The sequence below is a fragment of the Pongo pygmaeus genome, chromosome 19 (genome assembly GCF_028885625.2).
Source record: "Pongo pygmaeus isolate AG05252 chromosome 19, NHGRI_mPonPyg2-v2.0_pri, whole genome shotgun sequence".
Lineage (NCBI taxonomy): Eukaryota > Metazoa > Chordata > Mammalia > Primates > Hominidae > Pongo > Pongo pygmaeus.
In genome coordinates this window covers 20,983,255-21,007,438 of record NC_072392.2, presented here as the reverse complement: position 1 = coordinate 21,007,438, position 24,184 = coordinate 20,983,255, and the positions used below count along the sequence as shown (strand labels likewise).

The window sequence follows — 24,184 nt, the reverse complement described above, 5'->3', positions numbered from 1 at the left end:
TTTCTTACTGCTGTTGTAACAAATCATCGCATGCTTGGTGGCATAAAACAACACAAATGTATTATTTTATAGTTCTGGATGCCATCCCTATCCTCTCATCTTCCTTCTCAGTAGCCCATTCAGAATAGGAGCTTATTCAGTATCTTGATGAGCAGCAGCCTGTGCGTTACTAATGGAAGGAGTTCTGATCAAGATTTTCTTTTTTTTTTTTTTTTTTAATCAGTAGGATAATACTGGTCGAAGTTGGCCTAAACCTACATGTACTCCTGAGCATTTACTTTACAGCAACTGAATTTTATAAGGACTCATAGGTCACTGAGACCCCTGAACCTTTCGGAGTTGCTCCAGAGACTGTATGTTCATGACCACCCATATATATCTAGATTACTTGGCCTGTGTGTCAAAAAACAAAAACAAAATGCAGATTCTAGACTCTAATTCCGTATTCCAGACTTGCTTGCTTAAATTTTCTGGGTTTTTTTTTTTTGGGAGATGAAGTCTCGCTCAGTCGCCCAGGTTGGAGGGCAGTGGCGCAATCTTGGCTCACTGCAAGCTCCACCTCCCGAGTTCACACCATTCTCCTGCCTCAGCCTCCCAAGTAGTTGGGGCTATAGGCACCCACCACTACGCCTGGCTAATTTTTTTGTATTTTTAGTAGAGACAGGGTTTCACCGTGTTAGCCAGGATGGTCTCGATCTCCTGACCTTGTGATCTGCCCATCTCGGCCTCCCAAAGTGTTCTGGGGGTTTTTAGGAATCAACATGTGTAATACACTCCCAGGTGATTATTGTGGACACCCAGATTTGAGAATCACTATTGTAATCTCCTTGTTTTTTTTTTCTCTATGATTTTTTAATTTTCCCCATGAGCATCCAAAGGAGGAAATATCTGAGCCAGCATGGTTTCTTTCTAATCCAAAGAGAATACTGTAGGATTTAATATTTCACTGTACTATCTTCTTCCCTGCATAGTTTCTAAAGAGAAGTCTAATGTAATTCTTACCCTTGTTCTCTATAGGTGAGGTGTGTTTTTGTCTTTAGCTTCTTTCAAAATTTTCTCTTTGTCTTTGATTCTCTGAAGTTTGAATATGATATGCTTAGGTGCAGATTTTTTCATATTCATTCTGCTGGGTGTTTTCTGTTTCCTAGGTCTGTGGTTTGGTTCTGTCATTAATTTTGGAAGTTTTTCAGCCATTACTACTTTGAATGTTTCTTCTGCTCCTCTCTCTCATTCTTCTGGTATTCCCATTAAGTATATGTTCCACTCTTATAGTTGGTCCATTGTTCTTAAAAGTCTCATGCTCTACTGACTGAGCTAGCCGGGCACTGGCTCCATTGTTCTTAGTCTGTTCTTTTTTTTTTCTTCTTTTCATTCTTATTTCTCTTTGCTTTTTAGTTCAGGAAGTTTCAGGAAGATATTGACATATCTTCAGTCTCACTGATTCTTTCCTTGGCAAAGTCCAGTCTACTGATGAGCCCATCAAAGGCATTCTTTGTTTCTGTTACTGGGATTTTGATTTTCAGCATTTCTTTTTGACTCTTTCTGAGTTTCCATCTCTCTGTCTGTATTACCTATCTGTTCTTGCATGTTGTCCACTTTTTCCATTAGAGCCCTTAGTAGATTAATTATCGTTACTTTAAATTCCCAGTGTGGTGTTAAACAATTCCAGTATCTCTGCCATATGTGAGTCTGGTTCTGATGTTTGATTTGCTCTCTCTTTTCAAACTGTACTTTTGCCTTTTAGCATGCCTTTTAATTGAGGCTGGGTATGATGTACTTTGTTTAAAAACTGAGTTAAATAGGCCTTTAGTGTGAGGTTTTTTGTTTATCTGGCCAGGAGTTAAGCTTTATTTAGTGTTTGCTGTAGCTGTAGGTATCAGAGGCTAAAATTTTCTCCGGTATCCTTGTTTTTGTCTCTCCTGTTGTCTTTGGGTTTCCCTATACACTCCTTCTTAAATTGCATCTGGACCTTGCCTAATTCTGTATTTTCTTCTGAGAGTTTTATAATTCTAATTTTAAAAGTGTAAGATGTAGCTCTTACACTTATGTCTGTGGTCCAGTTTGACTTAATTCATATGGATGATGTGGTGAAGGGATCCAGCTTTATTCTTTTGGATGGGCTATTCAGTGGTCGCAGCACCATTGAAGACTATTCTTTCCTTGTTGTGTTGTTTTGCTAGCCTTGTCAAAAATCAGTTGACCATTGATAGGGTTAGGTTTTGCGCCCCCACCCAAATCTCATCTTGAATTGTAATTCCCATAATTTCCATGTGTCGGGGAGAGACCAGGTAGAGGTAATTGAATCATGGGGGCAGTTTCCCCCATGATGTTCTCATGATAGTGAGTTCTCACGAGATATGATGGTTTTATAAGGGGCTCTTCCCCCCTTTGCTTGGCATTTCTCCTTCCTGCTGCCTTGTCAAGAAAGTGCCTTGCTTCCCCTTTGCCTTCCACTGTAATCGTAAGTTTCCTGAGGCCTCCCCAGCCATTCTTAACTGTGAGTCAATTAAACCTCTTTCCTTTATAAATTTCCCAGTCTTGGGCATTATTTATAGCAGTATGAAAACGAACTAATACAACTATAAATATGTTTATTTCTGGACTCTTAACTATTTCATTGATCTATATGTCAATTTATGCTGGTACCATACTGCCTTGATTACTGTAGCTTTGTCTTAAGTTTTGAAATCAGGAAATATGAGTTTATCTTTTTTGTTCTTTTTCAAGATTGTTTTGGTTATTAGGGGTACCTTGTGTTTCCATATGAATTTTTGCATCATCTTGTCAGTTTCTGTAGAGAGACTGGCTGGATTTTTTTGTGTGTGTTTTTTTGAGACAGAGTCTCGCTCTGTCGCCCAGGCTGGAATGCAGTGGTGCCATCTTGGCTCACTGCAAGCTCTGAGAGACTGACTGGGTTTTTGGTGGAGATCGCATTATTAGATCACTTTAGTGAATATTGAAATCTGTCTTAGTCCGTTTTGTGCTGCTATAACAGAACATCTGAGACTGCGTAATTTATAATGAACAGAAATTTACTTTCTTACCATTCTGGAGGCTGAAAGTCCAAGATCAAGGCACTTGATCTGGTGATGGTCTTGCTGCATCATCACATAGTGGAAGGCAGAAGGGCAGAAGAGGGCTTGTCCTTTGACCTCAAGCCCTTTTATAATGGCATTAATCCATTCATGAGGGCTTTTGGGTCTTGTTTCCTCTTTTCTTAGTCTGCTCAAAGGTTTGTCAATTTTATTTATCTTTTCAATAAACTAGCTTTCATTTCCTTGATCTTTCGTATTGTTTTCTTAGTTTCAATTTCGTTTGTGCCCTGATTTTTATTATTTCTTTTCTTCTAGTAATTTTAGGTTTGGTTTGCTCTTGCTTTTTTAGTTCTTTAAGATGCATTGTTAGGTTATTTGAAGATTTCTTCTTTTTTGATGCATAGGCACTTTTAGCTATAAATTTCCCTCTTAGTACTGCTTTCACTGTAATCCCATAGGTTTAGTATGTTGTGTTTTCATTATTATTTGTTTCAAGGAATTTTTCAATTTCCTTTCTTCATTGACCCACTGGTCATTCAGGAGCATATTGTTTAATTTCCATGTATTTATATAGTTTCCAAAATACCTTTTATTAATTTCTAGTTTTATTTCATGGTAGTCAGAGAAGATGCTTGATATTATTTCAATTTTTTTGTTTTGTTTTTTTTTTTGTTTGTAAACAGGGTGTTGCTGGAGTGCAGTGGCACGATCTTGGTGCACTGCAGTCTCCACCTCCCGGGTTCAAGCAATTCTTGTGCCTCAGCCTCCCTCGTTGCTGGGATTACAGGTGTGTACCACCATGCCTGGCTGATTTTTATAATTTTTTTTTTCTTTTTAGACAGAGTTTCACTCTGTTGCCCAGGCTGGAGTACATTAGTGTAGTCTTGGCTCACTGCAACCTCCTCTTCCTGGGTTCAAGTGATTCTCCTGCCTCAGCCTCTTGAGTAGCTGGAACCACAGGTGTGTGCCACCATACCCAGCTAATTTTTGTATTTTTAGTAGAGACGGGGTTTTACCATGTTGGCCAGGCTGGTCTGGAACTCCTGGCCTCATGTGATTTGCCCGCCTCGGCCTCCCAGAGTCCTGGGATTATAGGCGTGAGCCACTGCACCCACCTAATTTTTGTAATTTTAGTAGAGACAGGGTTTTGCCATGTTGGCTAGGCTGGTCTCGAACTCCTGGCCTCAAGTGATCTGCCCACCTCAGCCTCCCAAAGTGCTGCAGCTACAGGTGTGAGCCACTACACCTGGTCGTTGTTGTTGTTTAATGTTTTATGACTTGTTTTGTGACATATGAGAATGATCCATATGCTGAGAGGAATGTATATTCTGCAGCCATTGGGTGAAACGTTCTGTAAATATCAGTTAGGTCCTATAGTGCAGATTAAGTCTGATGTTTCTTTGTTGATTTTCTGTCTGGATGATCTATCCAAGGGTGAAAGTGGGGCGCTGAAGTTTCCAGCTATTGTATTGGGGTCTATCTCTGTCTTTAGCTCTAACAATATTTGCTTTATATATCTGTATGCTCCAGTGTTGGGTGCGTATATATCTACAGTTGTCATATCCTCTTGCTGAATTGACCCCTTCGTCATTATATAATGACCTTTGTCTCTTTTTATGGTTTTTGTCTTGAAATCTATCTTGTCTGATGTAAGTATAGCTACTCCTGCTCTTTTTCAGTTTCCATTGCGTGGAGTATCTTTTTCCATCCCTTTATTATCAGTCTACGTGTGTCTCTATAGGTGAAGTGTGTTTCTTAAAGCCACCAGATAGGTGGGGCTTATTTTTTTAATCCATTCAGCTACTCAATGTCCTTTAACTCTTGGCTGAAGAGTTTAGTTCATTTATATTCAATGTTTGTATTGGTAAGTAAGGACTTAATCCTGCCATTTTGTTATTTGTTTTCTGGTCTTCTTTTTCCTTCCTTCCTTCTTCCCTCCCTCTTTCTTGCTTTTAGTGAAGGTGATTTTCTCTGGTGGTATCACTGATTTTCTTGCTTTCTACTTTTTGTGTATCCAGTGTATGTTTTTTTATTTGAGGTTACCATGAGGCTTGTAAATACTGTCCATTAATTCAATTTAATTTAATTTTTTTATTTTTGAGATGGAGTTTCGCTCTTGTCACCCAGGCTGGAGTGCAATGGCACGATCTTGGCTCACTGCAACCTCTGCTTCCTGGGTTCAAGCGATTATCCTGCCTCAGCCTCCCAAGTAGCTGGGATTACAGGCGCCTGCCACCATACCTGGCAAATTTTTGTATTTTTAGTAGAGACGGAGTTTCACCAATGTTGTCCAGGTCTTGAACTCCTGACCTCAGGTGATTCACCTGTCTTGGCCTCCCAAATTGTTAGGATTACAGGCTTGAGCCACCACTCCCGGCCCTATCCATTATTTTAAAGTGATGACAACACTGATTGCATAAACAAGCAATAAGAAAACAAAAAATACTCTATCTCCTTTCTTCTTAACTTTTTTTGTTTCTCTTTATATGTTATTGTACTGTCTATGTCTTGAAAAGCTGTAATTATTTTTGATCGGGTCGTTGTTTAGTCTTTCTACTTAAGGCCAATAACCCTTTTTTTTTTGCAGCTATTTTTTAGATCTTGTAGGCTTGCTTCATTCTTTTTCATTTTTTTCTTCTGTTTCCTCTGTATTTTCAAATAGCCTATTTTCAAAGCTCACTAATTCTTTCTTCTGCTTGATCAATTCTGCTATTAAGAGACTCCATTGCATTCTTCAGTGTGTCAATTGCATTTTTCACCTCTGGAATTTTTACTTGATTCTTTTAATTATTTCAGTCTGTGTTAAATTTATCTGATAGAATTCTGAATTTCTTCTCTATGTTATCTTGAATTTCCTTGAGTTTCCTCAAAACAGCTATTTTGAATTCTCTGTCTGAAAGGTTATATATCTCTGTTTCTCCATGATTAGTCCCTGGTGCCTTATTTAGTTCACTTGGTAAGTTCATGTTTTCCTGGCTGGTCTTGATGTAGATTTTTGTCCGTGTCTGGGCATTGACATGTTAGGTATTTATTGTTGTCTTCACAATCTGGGCTTTGCAATCTGTACCTGTCCTTCTTGGGGAGACTTTCCAGGTATTTGACGGGACTTGGGCTCCAAGCCCAATAATGCTGTAGTTCTTGCAGACTCGTAGACTTGGATAAGATCCAGAAGAATTCTGTGGATTACCAGCTAGAGACTTTTGTTCTCTTCCCTAACTTTTTTCAAAAGGTGAACAACTAATGGCATGTCTCTCTTTCTATGCTGAGCTGATTGGAGGTGGGGGTGGGGTGATACAAACACCCCTGTGGCCACCACCACTGGAACTGCTTGGGTTAGACCTGAAGCCAGCACAGCCCTGGGTCTTGCCCAAGGCCCTCTTTAACCATTGCCTGGCTACTACCTATGTTCGCTCAAGCCCCAGGACTTAAAATCAGCAGGTGGAGAAACCAGCCAGGTTTGTGTCCTTCCTTTCAGGGCAACAAGTTCCCCAGGCACCAGGCATGTCCAGAGATGCTATCTAGGAGTCAGGAGTTGGAATGAAAAACCTTAGAAATCTACCTGGTATTATCCTACTGCAGCTAAGCTGCCACTCAGACCGCAGGACAAAGTCCTTCCCAGTCTTTCCTGCCCCTTCCACAGGCAGAGGAACCTATCCCTGTGGCCATAACCACCACTGGCCCACAAGGAGTTCTGCCAGGCCACCACTGATGTTAACTTAAGGCCCAAGGGCTCTTCAGTCAGCATGAGCTGAGTGCTGCTAGGCCTAGGACCAACCCTTCAGGGCAGGTCCAGAAATGTCCAAGAGCCTAGGCCTAGACTTGGGAACCCCAAGAGCCTGCTTGGTGCTCTATCCCACTGTAATCAAGCTGCTACCTGAAGCCAGCATGTTTCAGAGTCTCACCCAAGGCCCAAGCATGCTCCCTGAGTAGTGTTATTGGTTATTCAGGGCCCGAGGACTCTTCAGTCAGCAGGTGATCAATCCTGCCAGGACTGGGTCTTTTTTTTCAAGGCCAGTGAGTTCACTTCTGGCTCAGGGTGTGCTTAGAAATGTCAACAGGAACTAGGGCCTGGGATGAGGGGTCTCACGACTCTGCCCGGGGCTCCTCCTACTGTGGCTGAGCCTAGTATCCAAGAGATAAGAGAAAGCCCTTTTTACCTTTCTCTCTTGTCCTCAAGCAGAAGGAAGGAGTCACTTTTGGTGCTGTGAGCTGCGCTGCCTGGGTTTGGGAGGAGGAGTGGCACAAACACTCCCTTAGAAGCCCTGTCTGATGTCTCTCTAGGTCATGCCCCAATCCACTGGCTTTAAGCCCAGCACGGCACCAGGATTTGGCTAGGAATTGCAGTCCTTGTGTCCTAGACTGCCTTTCAAGTTCACTTTGGACCCGGAGCGCTTTAGCTTGTGGTGGTGAGGCTTGTGGAAACTCACATTCTGGCCACTCAGACGGGCACTTTCCCTCTAGCTACAGCTGGTCCAAATGCTCCCTCTGTAGGCGGACATCAGCTGAGTTCAGCATGGTTTTCCTTTGCACTGTGACAGGGCAACACTGAGTTCTATGTGCAGTCCCCAAATTGCTGCGCTCTCCCTCCCCCAAGTACACAGATTATTTCCTTGCCACACACAGCTGCTGCCAGGGGAGGGGCGGAGGGTGGTGCTGGTGATTCAAGACTGCCTTTCCTACCCTTTTCAGTGCCTCTTTCAGTGATATGAAGTTAAAACCAGGTACTGTGATTACTCACCTGATTTTTGGTTCTTATGAAGGTGCTTTATTGTGTGCAAATTTTTGGGAGGCGGGTTGTACAACTGGTGGAGCCTTCTATTTTGCCATCTTACTCTGGTTTGTAATTTTATGTCTTTGAAAAGAAGCTGAGATAAGAAAAGAAAGCAAGTATGTATTTATAGTTTGTTATATTAACTTTCTTATTTATCTTATTTCTGGTTATCTTGGGGTGTTTTTGTGGATTTGAGTTACCATCTGGTGTCACTTCCTTACTCTAATACAGTTTTACTCCCATCTGACTCCTTTATGTTCTTATTATCAAATATATTTCTGGCTGGGTGCAGTGGCTCACACCTGTAATCCCAACACTGTGGAAGGCCGAGGCAGGAGGATCACTTGAGCTCAGGAGTTCGAGGCTGCAGTGAGCTATGGTCACACCACTGCCCTTCAGCCTGGGGGACAGGTGGAGACCCTGTCTCTAAAAAAGTAAAAAGTAAGGCTGGGCGCAGTGGCTCATGCCTGTAATCCCAGCAGTTTGAGAGGCCAAGGCGGATGGATCACAAGGTCAAGAGATCGAGACCATCCTGGCCAACATGGTGAAACCCTGTGTCTACTAAAAATACAAAAATTAGCTGGGCATGGTGGCACGCACCTGTAATCCCAGCTACTTGGGAGGCTGAGGCAGGAGAATCAGGAGGCAGAGGTTGCAGTGAGCCGAGATCGTGCCAGTGCACTCCAGCATGGCGACAGAGTGAGATTCGTCTCCAAAAAAAAAAAAAGTAAATAAATGAACATTACATTTCTATATGCTATAGACCTGACAATGCAACTGTATACATGTTTTATACAGTTGCTTTTTAAAATCAGTTAACAGAAGAAATATACAGTTTGTGTTTTATAATTATCTTTACAGGTTGAGATTACTATTTGGAGTTAGTTACTTTTGGTCTGAAGAACTATCCTTTGTATTTCTTGTAAGACAGGTCTGCTGGCAGTAAATTCTCTCAGCTTTTGTTTATTTGGGAATGTCTTTATTTTGATTTCTTTTCTTTTTTTTTTTTTGAGACGGAGCCTCGCTCTGTCACCCAGGCTGGAGTGCAATGGCATGATCTCGACTCACTGCAACCTCTGCCTCATGGGTTTAAGAGATTCTCCTGACTCAGGCTCTTGAGTAGCTGGGATTACAGGCACGCATCACCATGCCCGGGAAAGTTTTGTGTTTTTAGTAGAAACAGGGTTTCACCACATTGGCCAGGCTGGTCTCGAACTCCTGACCTCAGGTGATCCACCCGCCTTGGCCTCCCAAAGTGCTGGGATTACAGGCATGAGCCACCACACCCACCCTAGGTTAACCTGTTTTTATTCCCAGTTCTTGGCGTTCACTTTTTAGGACTGTCTTCAACATGTATAACTTACAGTTCATGTATTTTAGAAGTATACAAACATAACTCTGAATGCTAGATTTTGGTGTGAAGAAGATTCACACTTGAGATTACTATAAATTATTTTAATGAAAATATTGTATTACATTTTTTGATTTTAAGAGCAATAAGTACTTTTTGTAAGAAGAGGAAAAAAAAAAAAAACACTAGACTCCTGATATAAAAGTCAGTATCCCCCTGCAATCCCATCTCCCGGATATAACCACTATCAAGGTAATATGACCTTCTATAAACTTTTGTTGTAGCTCCAGCAGGAGCCTGTGGTGGTGTTCTGGCACCTCCTGCAGGTACAGCAGCAAGTTCCAGGGCTGTCCTCTTCACTGTAGGGTCTCCTCCACACAGTGCAGCGGCCCCCACTTGTACCCACATGTTCCTTCGAACAAGAACAACCTCAGGTAAGGAGCATTTGTTATATTACAGTCTTTGGCTAGTATTTGGAATGTAGTGTTTTGACAAATGACTCAGTGTTGTAACTTGGACAAGTCACTTAATTCTCTGGGCTTCAGTTTCTTTACCAGTGAAATGGAGATTACTATTTTCTTTATCTTAATGGGTTATAAGAAGTAGATGAGGCATCATTTGTGGGGAAAAAAAATCTTTGTAAAGTGTTATATTATATATTAAAATATAAATATATGTTGTATATAATATTTTACAAAATGACCTAGTATAAATATGACTTCTTTGTGAAGAAGCAAATCATATATGGTTCTTCTCAGCTTATATATTAAAGGGTTACTTTAGTAGATCCAATAAATTATTTGAAAATTATAGGTTTTTTTTTTTTTTTTAAAGAAACTTGTTTTGGCCAGGTGAGGTGGTTCACGCCTGTAATCCCAGCACTTTGGGAGGCCAAGGCGGGAGGATCACTTGAGGTCAGGAGTTCGAGACCAGCCTGGGCAACATGGTGAAACCCCATCTCTACAAAAAAAAATACAGAAATTAGCCAGACATGGTGGCATATGCCTATAGTCCCAGCTACTTGTGAGGCTGAGGTGAAAGAATTACCTGAGCCCAGAAAATCAAGGCTGCAGTGAGCTGTGATCACGCCACTGCAATTCAGCCTGGGCAACAGCAAGACCCTGCCTCAAAAAAAAAAAAAAAAAAAGTATCATGTCCAGTGTTATTGAGGTTTAGTAGGATCTATGTGCTTACTCAGGGCTGCGTTAGAGAGTACTATAACAGTTCTTAGGAAGAGCTGTAAAAATATGTATTGATGTATGTTAATTCCATTCCTCTTTATACCACTTCAGAGTATTTATCACAAAGAAATTATTCAAAAGAAGGAACAACTGTCTGCATTTCATTACAGTGCTATTTGTAATATGAATAAAATCAGAAATAGTATAAATGACTCCAGATAAACATTATATAATATATATAAACTTAATGAATCAGTGCATCCATTGGGTTTTATAATTATGAGGCCCTGTGGAGCAGCAAGGAGAAATGAATATGATCTAAATTTGTTTAAAACAGAGTATAAAAAAACTAGCTCTGATGATGTCTAATATAAAATATATAGACAAGGAATAACAATGAACATGGATAAGTAAAAACTATTAATATCCTCAAATAGTACATAGGGGGTCAGTGAGTTTCTTTTAACGTTTCCTTTATCACCTCAGCGGGTTTGTTCAGTAAATAAGAGTAGGAGTGGGTGTGAAAGCCCTAACTCTGGACACTGCCATGTATCCTCTGTTTCCTTGTAGTGGGGCCCAGCAACTCTGGGGGCTCTCTGTGTGCCATGAGTGGCCGCGTGTGTGTGGGGTCCCCGCCTGGCCCAGGCTTCGGCTCTTCCCCTCCAGGAGCAGAGGCAGCTCCCAGCCTGAGATACGTGCCTTACGGTGCTTCACCCCCCAGCCTAGAGGGGCTCATCACCTTTGAAGCCCCTGAACTGCCGGAGGAGACGCTGATGGAGGTAGAGAAGAGACTATAGTGGTGTGAATGTAATGTTGATTTGATATGAGAACATTCTAGTGATGACAAGAACAAAATACGTTAAATAGTTAGGAAGTTATGTTCTCTTTAACGTGCCTTTTCAGTTTGAAAAGTATTGCTGATGTCTTTTTAGATTAATGTTGACAGTGACACTCATCCATAATAAGCTTTGGTTTATAGGAAGAAACACATAGATTCTGTGTTTTTCTTTCTTTTTTTTTGAGACAGAGTCTTGCTCTGTCACCCAGGCTGGAGTGCAGTGGCGCAATCTCGGCTCACCGCAACCTCCGCCTCCTGGGTTCAAGCAATTCTCCTGCCTCAGCCCCCCGAGTAGCTGGGACTACAGGCATGCGCCACCATGCCTGGCTAATTTTTGTATTTTTAGTAGAGACGGGGTTTCACCATGTTGGCCAGGCTTGTCTCGAACTCCTGACCTTGTGATCTGCCCACCTCTGCCTCCCAAAGTGCTAGGATTACAGGCATGAGCATTCTAGTACATTCTATTACATGTTCCAGTGTATTGAAACATACAGTGCAATATGCTGTCACAGAGCAGAGAGACTTTTAGAAGTCAGTTGGCTTATTCTCCTGTCACTAGGAAAATGATTCTCATCTTTATTTAACCATAAAAGAGTGGGAAACTTTTAGGCTTATTTGAGATTTCAGAATGCATTTATAACTAAAAACAAATCTCAAAACAACAATCTAGAATACCCATTTATTTATTTATTTATTTATTTATTTATTTGAGACGGAGTCTCGCTCTGTCACCCAGGTTGGAATACAGTGGTGCGATCTCAGCTCACTCTAACCTCCTGGGTTCAAGCCACTCTCCTGCCTCAGCTTCTTGAGGAGCTGGGACTACAGGCACGTGCCACCATGCCCGGCTAATTTTTGTATTTTTAGTAGAGATGGGATTTCGCCATGTTGGCCAGGCTGGTCTCAAACTCCTGACCTCAGGTGATCCACCTGCCTCGGCCTCCCAAAGTGCTGGGATTACAGGCGTGAGCCACCATGCCTGGCCTAGAATGCCCATTTTTAAATGACAGCCCTCTGAATGCGTTATGTCTACCCACACTCCCCTCTTTTAACTAACTGAAAAGATCACAGAAAGTTAGAGCTTTGGTATTAGTAATCACTGTTAACTGAAAAACCACCAGAAATTAAATAAAGCAACTCTGAAATTATAAGAAGTCAGCAGAATTCAACACAGTATCAAGAAGTGTGATTTAGCACCTATAGTATCCTTATAATCTTGGTGTCTAACTTGTCACGTCTTTGTCTCATGTATATTGATTTAATCGTTCAGCTTTCTTTTCTTTTTCTAGTAAAAGCACAGCAACCCATCCTGAGTTTACTTATGTGGGTACTCTGATACATATACACAAACACATGCATATACCTACATTTGGTTTCATTTGTGTTCATTTTCTTACCAGCTTTCTGAAATTTAAAAATTTCAATCTCCTTTTGTCATTCTGATACTCATAAGTATAGAAAACATGATCGGTGGCCATGGTTTATGTACAGAAATGAGTATGTACCTATTTTTATTCTGAAATTTTCTAAGACAAATTGACTTTGCTGCAGCGAGAACACACAGACACCTTACGCCATCTGAATGTGATGCTGATGTTCACTGAGTGTGTGCTGGACCTGACAGCCATGAGGGGAGGAAACCCTGAGCTGTGCACATCTGCTGTGTCCTTGTACCAGATCCAGGAGAGTGTGGTGGTGGACCAGATCAGTCAGCTGAGCAAAGACTGGGGGTGGGTGCCCCCCTGTCATTCATTTCCATACTTTTCATGCTTTGTCTAAACTTGTGTCTAAGTTGTAGGTATTGTCATCCACTGAAGATCATATCTCATTATTAAAAGCTAGGAGTCTCAATTATTTCTTTGTACTACATTTCACTATATGAGCCAAGACCTGGAAATTATGCAACCTCAGTATTGCCTTTCCTTGTAAATTATACTGTTGAAGATCTTCTATGTAAATAGATTGTATTGATTTTTATCTGAGTGTATCCGTTGTTTTCACAGTACACACATCTTTAACTATGCCTTGTCCCTCGAGAGTTTACTTGTGCATTAAGAAATTAAGGAGGGCTGGTCGCAGTGGCTTATGTCTATATGTAATTCCAGCACTTTGGGAGGAGGGGCAGAAGGATTGCTTGAGCCCATGGGTTCGAGACCAGCCTGGGCAATATGATGAATCCCTGTCTCTACAAAAAATACAAAAATTAGCTGGGCATGGTGGTGCGTCCCTGTGGTCCCAACTATTAATATTCGGGAGACTGAGGTGGGAGGATCCCTTGAGCCCAGGAAGTAGAGGCTGCAGTAAGCCAAGATCAAGCCACTCTACTTCAGCCTGGGGGACAGAGCAAGACTGTCAAAAAAAAAGAAAGAAGAAAAGAAATCAAAGAGGATGCTATTCCTTTATAGAAAGGCAATTTTAATGGTGACCTGTTGTGTAGAGTGCCACATCTTACATTAGTTCACAAGATAACCCTCTGCTACTGTCTTTTGGGTGCAGGCGGGTGGAGCAGCTGGTGTTGTACATGAAAGCAGCACAGCTGCTTGCGGCTTCTCTGCATCTTGCCAAAGCCCAGATCAAGTCCGGGAAATTGAGCCCATCCACAGCTGTGAAACAAGGTATGGGAGAAGGCAGCGTGAGACTCCGGGGGTCGGTCCTTAAGTTGCTCTTTCCCATCACACTGAGAGAGAGCGTCTGATGAGTACTCACTGTTGTTTTTATTTTTCAGTATTCTTAAAGGGAAAAGATGCTGGGTTGTTAGCTTTTTGCAGTTCAATTGATAGAAGTCAGAAGTGCATTATTTTCAATCTTTTCATATTGAAAGAGATAACATGAAAGAATCCTATTTCTGGTCCTTTTTTTGAATGATCACATAGTGACACCTTCCCTATATATCAGCAGGAAAGATACATATAACTGTGTCTTTATTTCTGGAGGAAAATTAAAATTAGTTCCCATCTCAATTTTTTTTCAGTTGTCAAGAATCTGAACGAACGATATAAATTCTGCATCACCATGTGCAAGAAACTTACAGAAAAGCTGAATCGATTCTTCTCTGACAAACAGAGGTTTATTGATGAAATCAACAGTGTGACTGCAGAGAAACTCATCTATAATTGTGCTGTAGAAATGGTAACCCTTCTAAGGTTTAATATTATATAGTACTACTTATCTTTAAGTGTCTTTTTAATTGAATATCTATATGACAGCTATCCTTTTAAAAGATAATGTCTCAAGTCCCAAGTATTGTGGATTGCCTTCTACTAAAGAAGTAATTGGATTTAAGCAACTCTTAATGTAATTTACTGGATGTATTTTAAGTAATTACAAATCCGTTTACCACATTTGCTAAAAGTTTATTACAGCTCTTATTAAACATTGCTGGCATTAGGCATGATCTAATCTTTTTTTTTTTTTTCTTGAGACGGAGTCACTCTGTCGCCCAGGCTGGAGTACTCTGTCTCCCAGGCTGGAGTACACTGGCACAATCTCAGCTCACTGCAACCTCTGCTTCCCAGATTCAAGTGATTCTCCTGCCTCAGCTTCCTGAGTAGCTGGGATTACAGGCACCTGCCACCATGCCCAGCTAATTTTTGTATTTTTAGTAGCGATGGGGTTTCGCCATGTTGGCCAGGGTGGTCTCCAACTCCTGGCCTCAGGTGTTCCACCCTCCTCAGCCTCCCAAAGTGCTGGGATTACAGGTGTGAGCCACTGTGCCCAGCCGATCTAATCTTTTTATAGTGTGCATCTAAAAGCATTAGCAGGATCTGTTTCTGCATTTTCTGTTGTTTAAGAAAGTTAGGCTTGATAAAACTCTTAGGAAAAACACTGCTTTATTAATGAATCCACACAAATTTATGTGCTCAGGTCCCACTTACTGATATTGTAGTATAGACACAAAGTAAAACCTCCTTTTCCTATTTTCTGGTTTTAATATTGGAAATAATTTGTTTTCTGCCTCTCTTGGGGAAAAATTGCTCTAAAGTATAAATAAAAATAGAGGCTGTTGAAAAAGTAGTTAAGTGGGATAAAATTCATTAGTTAGCCAATCATATTTTTTTCTTTTTTTTAGATGGAGTTTTGTTCTGTTGTCCAGGCTTACATGCAGCAGCATGATCTTGGCTCACTGCAACCTCTGCTTCCCAGGTTCAAGCGATTCTGCTCCCTTAGCCTCCCATGTAGCTGGGATTACAGGCACCTGCCACCACGCCCAGCTAATTTTTGTGTTTTTAGTAGAGACAGGATTTTACCATGTTGGCCAGGCTGGTCTTGAACTCTTGACCTCCGGTGATCCACCCACCTCGGCCTCCCAAAGTGCTGGGATTATAGGTGTGAGCCACCGTGCCCGGCCTGCCAATTGTATTTCTAACACATTAACATAATAGATCCCCCTTTCCATCTTCTGTTTGTCTACTGTGAACTGTGCTGTTATAGTATATCCGTGGCCTTATTTTGAAATTTATTAAAATAACCATAGGAAAATAACTTTGGAATATAAATTCTTGACAAAAATAGTATATATCATATTGCTGTAAACTATTGAGATGAATAATATGCACTGCATCACTGTATGCTGAGTTGAGACTTCATATGATAAATTATTTTTAGAATTTTGCACCAGAAAAATGTCCTCCATAAGGAATTATAATGCTGTTTTTCCTTCTCAGAATAAAGAGCCCTATAACTTAATAAATTCCTCCTTTCGTCCTGGCTGCTTAGTGAGCTTAGAGGCATTAACACTTAGTTACTTTTTTCTTTTTCCTTGTCCTGGCTCTAATCTTCTGTATCCATTTTATTTGCTTTATTGTTAGCTGCTTGAAATTATTTTTTTGAAGGAGAGAGAATAGCTAGGTGCAGTGGCATGCACCTGTAGTCCCAGCTACTCAGGAGGCTGAGGCGAGAGGATTGCTTGAGCTCAGGAGTTCAAGATCAGTCTAGGCAACAGAGCGAGACCCCATCTATATAAGAATACATAAATACATTTTAAAAATTAAAAACAAAAACAAGATATAGCATATTAACAAGTAAATTCGGATACTGGATTACTGAGAGTTCTGGTACTTAATGATCAAAGAGAAAATCAGAATGTCGATGGGGAAATCCCTGTGAATAATGCTACCATCCCCTCTTTCTGGAGAGCCCCTTCCCACATTTTTCCTCACCTGATTCACTTCTGCTGTTGTTGCTTTATGATTCAGCACAAACAGCACCTCCTGGAAGCTTCCCCTAATCATCTTCTCCTTCCATAATATGGGTTAGAGGCATCCCCTATGTATTCCGTACCATCCAGTTTTTGCGGGACTGTATCTCCCTCCAGACTGCAAGCTCTCTCCTTCATTGTAGGCACAGTGCCTGGCACTTTGTAGATGCTCAATAAGTATCTTTGAATGAATGAATGACTACACCCAAAAATTATTTGGCTAGAAAAAGAAGCCAATAAAGCCAGTAAGTGACCATTAGCATCATTTAATTATATTATTGAAACCTACTTTAATGAAATTTCAGGTTACCCTTGTATGGAAGTGTGTGTTTAAAATCAATTTACAATGAAGTCATAAAAGAGCCAGTTTAGAAGAGTTCTAGTATGAAATTTATGAAGCATACCTCTGAATACCAGAAGGCTGTGTTTGAAAGCAGAGTGACTTTTTATGAAGTTGCTCTTATATATTGCTCATCCCAAAGAATCTTTGAGTTTTATGTAGTTTTGCAGACTGTATCACCTTACCAAAATGTGTTAATTTTAGGTGGATTCCATTTAAAGCTTCATTGCCCAAATGGATTTGTATTTTCTTGGAAAAATTGAGAAAATTGTGTTTTTGTTGACTGGTTCCAGGTTCAGTCTGCAGCCCTGGATGAGATGTTTCAGCAGACCGAAGATATTGTTTATCGCTACCATAAGGCAGCCCTTCTTTTGGAAGGCCTAAGTAAGATTCTACAGGATCCTGCAGATATTGAAAATGTACATAAATGTAAGTTGACTTACAAAGTAGTCTGTTTTTTGACTTCATTTTAGTTGTCTGTCACAGGCATAGTACAAAGAGCTTGGAGTTTGGAATCCTGCCTTGGTTTGAATCGTGGCTTTCCAGCGTTGAGCAAATCACTGAGCCTTTGTGTGGCCTCAGCTTCTTTTTCATAAAATAGGAGTAGGGCCAGGCACAGTGGCTCACGCCTGTAATCCCAGCACTTTGGGAGGCCAAGGTGGGCGGATCACCTGAGCTCAGGAGTGCGAGACCAGCCCGGCCAACATAGCGAAACCCCATCTTTACTAAAAATACAAAACTTAGCTGGGCATCATGGCACATACCTGTAAGTTCCACTGCTCAGGAGGCTGAGACGGGAGAATCGCTTGAACCCAGGAGGTGGAGGTTGCAGTGAGCTGAGATTGTGCCACTGCACTCCAGCCTGGGCGACAAAGCAAGACTCCATCCTACGTAGTTAGGTAGGTATGTAGGTAGGTAGGTAGTTAGGTAGGTAGATACATACATACATACATACATAGATACATAGATAGATACATAGATAAATAGATGCATAGCTAGATAGATACAGCAGTGCCTGCCTTGCAGGGTTGTTGTGAGGATTACAGGTGATGCATGAAAAGCACTGGTGACTGCGTAATTCATCTTTAGATTTCTACACTGTGTTACTTTGTTGGCAAGTGTTCGTATATGTAGGAGGACTTTATTTTTATTATTAAATGTAACTGTTTTAAGCCTCATGGGCTTAGTGACTGAAGAGTCCCGTGAAACTTCTGTGTACTGCAGACTTGGTATAGATAGCAGAGTGGAGATTGATGGGATACCAGGATGTTATTACTTATCACATACAAGCCCAATAATCTGGTTTTTTAGGCAGAGGTGGTGGACTGGTTGGAGTGTATGTGGTCCTGCTACATTTTGAATAGCCACAAGAGGATGGCAGTTCTAAGACTATTTGCAGTTATGAGCAAGCTAGTTACGTAGCAAGCTAGCCGATGTGCTTACCTAAATTTTACCACTTTGCAGCACTAAGCCAGAAGTCATATCTAAACTATTACCAAGCAGAAAGAAGAAAACATATTCAGAACTGTTAACTTCGGGGCAAAGATAGAATAGAGATGACAATATAGTGATTTTTTTCATTAGTTCTTCATTTTTGTTATTTTATTTCTAGATAAATGTAGTATTGAGAGAAGACTGTCGGCGCTCTGCCATAGCACCGCAACCATGTGAGCAGCAGGCTCATCCCGTGGACCGGTGGTGGGAACGTGAGGTGATGCCTTTGGGATTACAGCTTGAGTTCTGTCACCCCATCCCCAGGAAACTGTAGCTTCTTAACTGGTGACTACCAAAGAACAAGCAGTGATTTGAAAAAGGAAAAACAATCCAAAAACTACATATTTGTAGGAAATCTGCCTTATTGGAGAAAGTCACCCTTTCCCTTTTTCTTTGTAGAAGCAGGAGCAAGAGTGTTTGGCTCCCAGTTTGGACTTGGTGAATAAATATACCTTAGAACTAGGATAATCGGTACAGTTATTCTTAAAGATAATTAAAAATGAAACAAAGTGTTCATCAGAGCAGTGTGTGAAATTCCATGTGTTTGCTGACGTATAAAGGTAAAAGTATTCACCCCTCATTCAGGCAGTTTGATATTTGGAGTAAGTTTGTTTAAATCTGAGCATGCATCTTTAAACAGCTCAGGAAGAAATAGCTTAAGAAGAAGTGAAACATGGATCTTGGAAGAAATTTTGAAATCTTCAATTTGATCCTAATATGGACACATGTTAATCTTCCAAAATCTTTCATATTGCACTAATTTATTAAAACAACTGTGTATTGGATTTTGTAATTTAACTAAGGCACAATGGACTTGTTTAAAATATTTTACTTGATTGTATACATATACCCTTTCCAGAATTCACATGTAATCTCCAGTGAACTTTTAAGTGGTTAAAACTTGTATTCATGTGAACCTTTGCACATTTTTTTTTTTACTTCTTCATCTACACCTACAGATTTTCTCAGTAATGTTTTTGTTAGCTTTTGGTTCCATTTTTTATTGTGCATGCAGAATGTACATTGATGCCTGTGACCTTAGGTTTATTAAAGGCTAGGTTTATTTGGGCAGTATTAGAAACAAAATCATAGATCAAGAGATACTCTTGATAATTTGAATAGGGCCAAAACAAAGTTGGTGACCTAAAGGCTTGTTAGTGATGTGGAGTTCCTACATGCAGTGAGTGGAAAATGAAGTTCGTTTTCTCTTAGGAAAATGGGCAGCTGTCTTCTGCCTAATGTGTATTTTTCATGTTAATCCTGACAGTTCACCAAATAGCTAGTCATGGAGAATGCAGGCAGTTAACTTAATATCCCTCCAGGAATGGTTCCTACGTTGTGTATTATTTGGTTTCTTTTACTTACCTGCTTGAATACTTGAATAAACCATTCACCAATTTTAATCCTTTTACATAAAATAATCTGAACTCTTTGACAAATTGCACAGAGCTCTTTGGCATTAATCTAATTTTAATGTACTGATTAAAACAAACATGGTTTTCCTTTACTTTGACAAAGTAATGTAATTTTTACCTTATTTATCTGTATGAAATTCCAGTAGTTAATTTGAACATTTATTTATATGACGTTTGTATTTTTAGGTCTTTAATACAGTGTTTCTACCTCTCATTTGTAACTGCATGCATTATTCTTGAAACTAGGTAAAACTCACTGAATTGTTGTGTAATAGCCTTTTTATTATTGCCTGTACAAATGTATATTAAGGTAAAATAAAACTGACAAAGTGTTTCTAGGGTGTAGCTGGATACATATTAAGTGGCTTGTTGAGCCAGGTACTTCCTTAGGGAGTTTAGAGACTTGGCCATGAATATCCTTTGTCCTGCCCCAGGATTTAGATCTCGGCTACTGTCATGCAGGCTTCCAGGAACATAGACTGTTTTACCTCCACAACCCTATTTGTTATTAGTGATACTTTATTTTATATAATATTTTTTATTCACAGTGAAATTTCATTCATGTTCTTTCAGTTATCACCTGTGTTATCGCAGTTGTAGGTTTATTCTATCCTCTCCTCTTCCTCTCCCAACAGGTTCAGAGAGGGGAAGTGATTGGCCTAAAGTCAGGAACTAGGCAAGTGGTCAAGCCATGCTTTGTGACTTTCATGTTAATTCTTCTTGTTCTTGTATATTAAAGGTCTTGGGGTAGATGGTGTGTGTGAAACAGTGAAGTCTCAACAGCAGAAAAGAACAAAATGTAAATTCATGAATAATGGTTCTGGTTATACTTCCATTATCAAGGCTAATTGTTTTAAGAGATTTTGCCTTGAGTATAGCAATAATAAACAAATGCTCTATGTTTCCCTGAGTATTTTAAATTTCATATTATGTTTCATAGAGTGGAAATGTACCAGTTCATACATTCATGGGTTGACACCTGTATTCAAGCCATAACCTGGAAAATTGCTGACCAGCTATTCCTACTCTAAGGGTTTGCTTTAACTATACCCTCCACTGGACTATATATAGAGAGAGAGCCTGTGCTGTATATAGTTGGTTTCCCACAGTCCCTGTCCCCTCCTTCCATTGAGAGAAGTAACCAGAGCAACAGTTGTTCTCCCTCGCTGGAGTGGTGAATAGGAGCCAGGAGGAGGGGACTGTTAGGGTCGGGCTGCCTCAGTCTCCACAGTAATTAAGAGGAAATTGAGTTGGATACAGTGGACATGAGGCCTGGAATGGGTACCCCAAACCCATGCATCTTAGAGTGTCTGAGTCCCCACGCCCCCTTCTGCATGCCAGGAATACTCTGTGCAGCCATCTTGTGACTGCTTCAGTCCAGAGAAGGATAGCATCCATCCCTCCCTCCAGCTCGCCTCTCTGCTGAGGCTTTCTCCTCTCCACTCAGCTAGCTATTTGCAACAGCTTCTCTCCTGGCACTTGTCTGGGAATACCAAGTTAAAAATTATAACACCCAATTTTGGTAACTTTAGTTGAGAGAAACCTCTAGTGAAGACTGATAAGTAACTTATTGCCCATAGTCCCATGTTCCTTTGTCTCCACCAAGAGGAATTACCAGCCCAGCAGTTCTGCTCTCACTAGAGTCCCGTCTAGGAGCTTGAGAGGAGAGGATTTTTAGGGCTGGACTGCCTCAGTCTGCACAGTAATAAGTTGAGCTGGACACAGTGGACATGAGGACCTGGACTCAGATATCTGAAGAATCCTTATTTTTTGTTTGTTTGTTTGTTTTGAGACGGAGTCACCCTATTGCCCAGGCTGGAGTGCATTGATGCAATCTTGGCTCACTGCAACCTCTGCCTCCCAGGTTCAAGTGATTCTTCTGCCTCAGCCTCCCAGGTAGCTGGGATTACAGGCATGCGCCACCACGCTCAGCTATTTTTCGTATTTTTAGTAGAGACGGGGTTTCACCATGTTGGTCAGGCTGGTCTTGAACACCAGCCTCAGCCTCCCAAAGTGCTGGGATTACAGGCGTGAGCCACCGTGCCCGGCCAAAATCCTTAATGTTTTTGTTTTTTGGTTTTTTTTTTGAGACAGTCTTGCTCTGTCACCCAGGCTGGAGTGCAGTGGCACAATCTCGGCTCACTGCAAGCTCTGCCTCCGGGGTTCACGCCATTCTCCTGCCTCAGCCTCCCGAGTAGCTGGGACTACAGGCACCTGCCACCACGCCCGGCTGATTTTTTATATTTTTTAGTAGAGGCGGGGTTTCACCGTGTTAGGACGGTCTTGATCTCCTGACCTCGTGATCCGCCCGCCTCGGCCTCCTAAAGTGCTGGTATTACAGGCGTGAGCCACCGTGCCTGGACTATCGTTAATGTTGATATTAGTGGTTAGCACATGTTTTGGAGGAGGATTTCACACTTTTTTAACTATGCTCCCTCGTATTTTCTGTAAGCAATCTTAAATTCTTTCTGGAATAAAGCAAGGTTGATCAGTATTTCTCAAGGAGGATTATTTGGCAGGGAGTAGCTACTGCTCAGAGAACTTGGTATTGTTGTTACATGCATCCTGGAAGCATCTGTGCCTATTTCTGGACAGCCTCAGACCACTTTCTTCTGAGTCCTGGACCCTTGAATCTGCAGCCAAGCAAACTCTTGGGTCCCTCCCAAGTCTCATGTTTAGTAAAGCCCTGTGAGAATAATTTTATTGGGGGAGGAGTCGAGATGATACTTCCCTCACCTGCGTCAGAGGAAACCACATCAGAAACAATCCACCTAGAAAAACACTGCATACAGGAAAACTGACAACTTGCCCTGAGAAATCACAGCCTTGGTGCAAGAGGTGAAGCCGAACTGGTAAAAGATCAAAGTGAATTCAGAGATCAGACTGTACTAGGGAAAGGAGCAGAGGCTGAGATCCTGCTGCCAGTGTGACCTCTCACAGAGTAGCCCAGCGGAGGCTGTGCAGAGATGGCCAGAGCCAGGACCCAGCCCTGCGGAGCCCCTGAGCACATGTGGTCCCGAGTGAAGCCGTGCCTGTTGCTCTGAACAGGTGGGATCGATCTGTAGGTTTTTCCTCTTTTCACAGAGCGTGGCTCTCCTTAGGTCTGCACTCCCTCTCTGCGCAGGGCGGACCTCCCTGGGCTCTGCAGCATGACCTCCTGTCCCAAGACAGTCGTGCTCTTGGACAGTTAGCTTCTATCATTAGGAAGTGCCCACATGAGCTCTTGTTTATTGGAAACCGTGTTCTATGCCTCCTTTGGGGTTTCTGCAACTCAATTTGGCAGGTCGCTTAGTGTTCCACCTGGTCTCAAACTCCAGCTCCACCATGTGCAGTTGTGTGTTCTTCGGCAAGTTCCTCCCTTCCTCCAAATCTGTCAGTGGGGGAAGAGTGCTTGTTTCACAGAGTTGAGGTGAGAAATAAGTTAATGAATATGAAATTCTTTGCCCAGCCCCTGGCACATGGAAGAGCTCAGCAATGCTGTATCCGTTGTAGTGGTCATCACTCTGTGGCTCTTCACTGCTCTTGTTTTGTTTTGGGAGGGGGTGGAGAACAATTTGTTCTGTGTTTGTGTGGGGCAAGGCCTGTCTTCAGGGCTCTCGAACCACGTGCGCTCTCGCTAGAGCTTCTGAAAGGACACAGTTCTTGCATACAAGTTGCTTTCTCCAGCTTGCCCACCAGGCAGTCTGGCTTCAGACATCTGTGTTGCCCTTTTAAGTCAATTTGGCTGTTTAAGTGGAATGTTTGTGTCAGTCTGATAATTGTTAATTCATTTGATCCTCATACCAACCCTTACTTGCCTCCTTTTACAGATGGAAAAATCAAACTTGGAAAGTAATTTCCACAAGGAAAAGCCCCACGGCTGGAAAGCGGTGGGAGCAGGAGGCCACACTGGGTGCAGGAGTACCCACCTTCCCACAGGAGCCCCATACCGTCTCACCCTTAGAAAACCCAAATGCTCACTCCTTGTCTTTCTAATGCATTCTTTCTGATGTACAGGAAGAGGGGAAAGAAGGAAGAGCTTTTCCGTTTGGTGCTCCAACGTCCCTGCTGGACCCATCTTCTGCCTAGTGGAAGGCAGCAAAATTTCAAGAAACAGGTGAGGTTGAGCAGCTTGGTGCAACCCCATGGGGCCTGGAGTTGGAGCTGAACAGTAATGGATTTCAGAGACCACCCTGAAACGCCCAGTAAAAAAGACTTCAGAGACATGTTAATAAACTCAAGCATTTGATCGACCCACTTTTAAGTGTTCCTGTTTGCTTGTTTTTGCATGTGGCAGTGAAATTGAGCAGGAGGGAATTGTTTCAGTGGGAAGTGGGAGGACCCTCAAGTCTAGATGTGCCCAGAGGACCCTCCCCCACCACAGGCCCTGCTGCCTGCTGGGGCCAGTTGCTTCACTGATGGCAGTAGACATAGCCCCGTTCTCCAGGAACGCCCTTTAGAGGCTGCCCTGCCGAGGCTGCGTGCATTCCCATTCTCACCTTGGCCTGCCCAGCCTAGCGTTCAGTGCCAGTCCCCTTTGGCTTACGCAGGAGGAGGACAGCATGTAGAACCCCATCTCCAGC

General features: G+C 41.8%; 1 protein-coding gene across 6 annotated transcripts in view; it reads left to right on the top strand.

Annotated features, from left to right (window-relative positions):
* The window catches only part of ULK2 (unc-51 like autophagy activating kinase 2), a 103,680-nt gene extending 79,819 nt beyond the window's left edge, over window positions 1–23,861 (top strand). For 2 of the 6 annotated variants that reach the window (XM_054458471.2, XM_063656424.1), the window contains exons 21-27: window positions 9,442–9,591; window positions 10,909–11,117; window positions 12,728–12,906; window positions 13,673–13,791; window positions 14,148–14,305; window positions 17,007–17,142; window positions 18,326–20,535. In XM_054458471.2, the coding sequence (XP_054314446.1) occupies window positions 9,442–9,591; window positions 10,909–11,117; window positions 12,728–12,906; window positions 13,673–13,791; window positions 14,148–14,305; window positions 17,007–17,142; window positions 18,326–18,384 (1,010 nt within the window). In that variant the 3' untranslated portion in view covers window positions 18,385–20,535. Of the gene's footprint in view, window positions 1–9,441; window positions 9,592–10,908; window positions 11,118–12,727; window positions 12,907–13,672; window positions 13,792–14,147; window positions 14,306–17,006; window positions 17,143–18,325; window positions 20,536–23,618 lie in introns of those variants that run through there. The other 4 variants (XM_063656426.1, XM_054458472.2, XM_063656425.1 and 1 more) reach the window with 4 other exon arrangements.
* The last annotated feature ends 323 nt before the right edge of the window (window positions 23,862–24,184 follow it).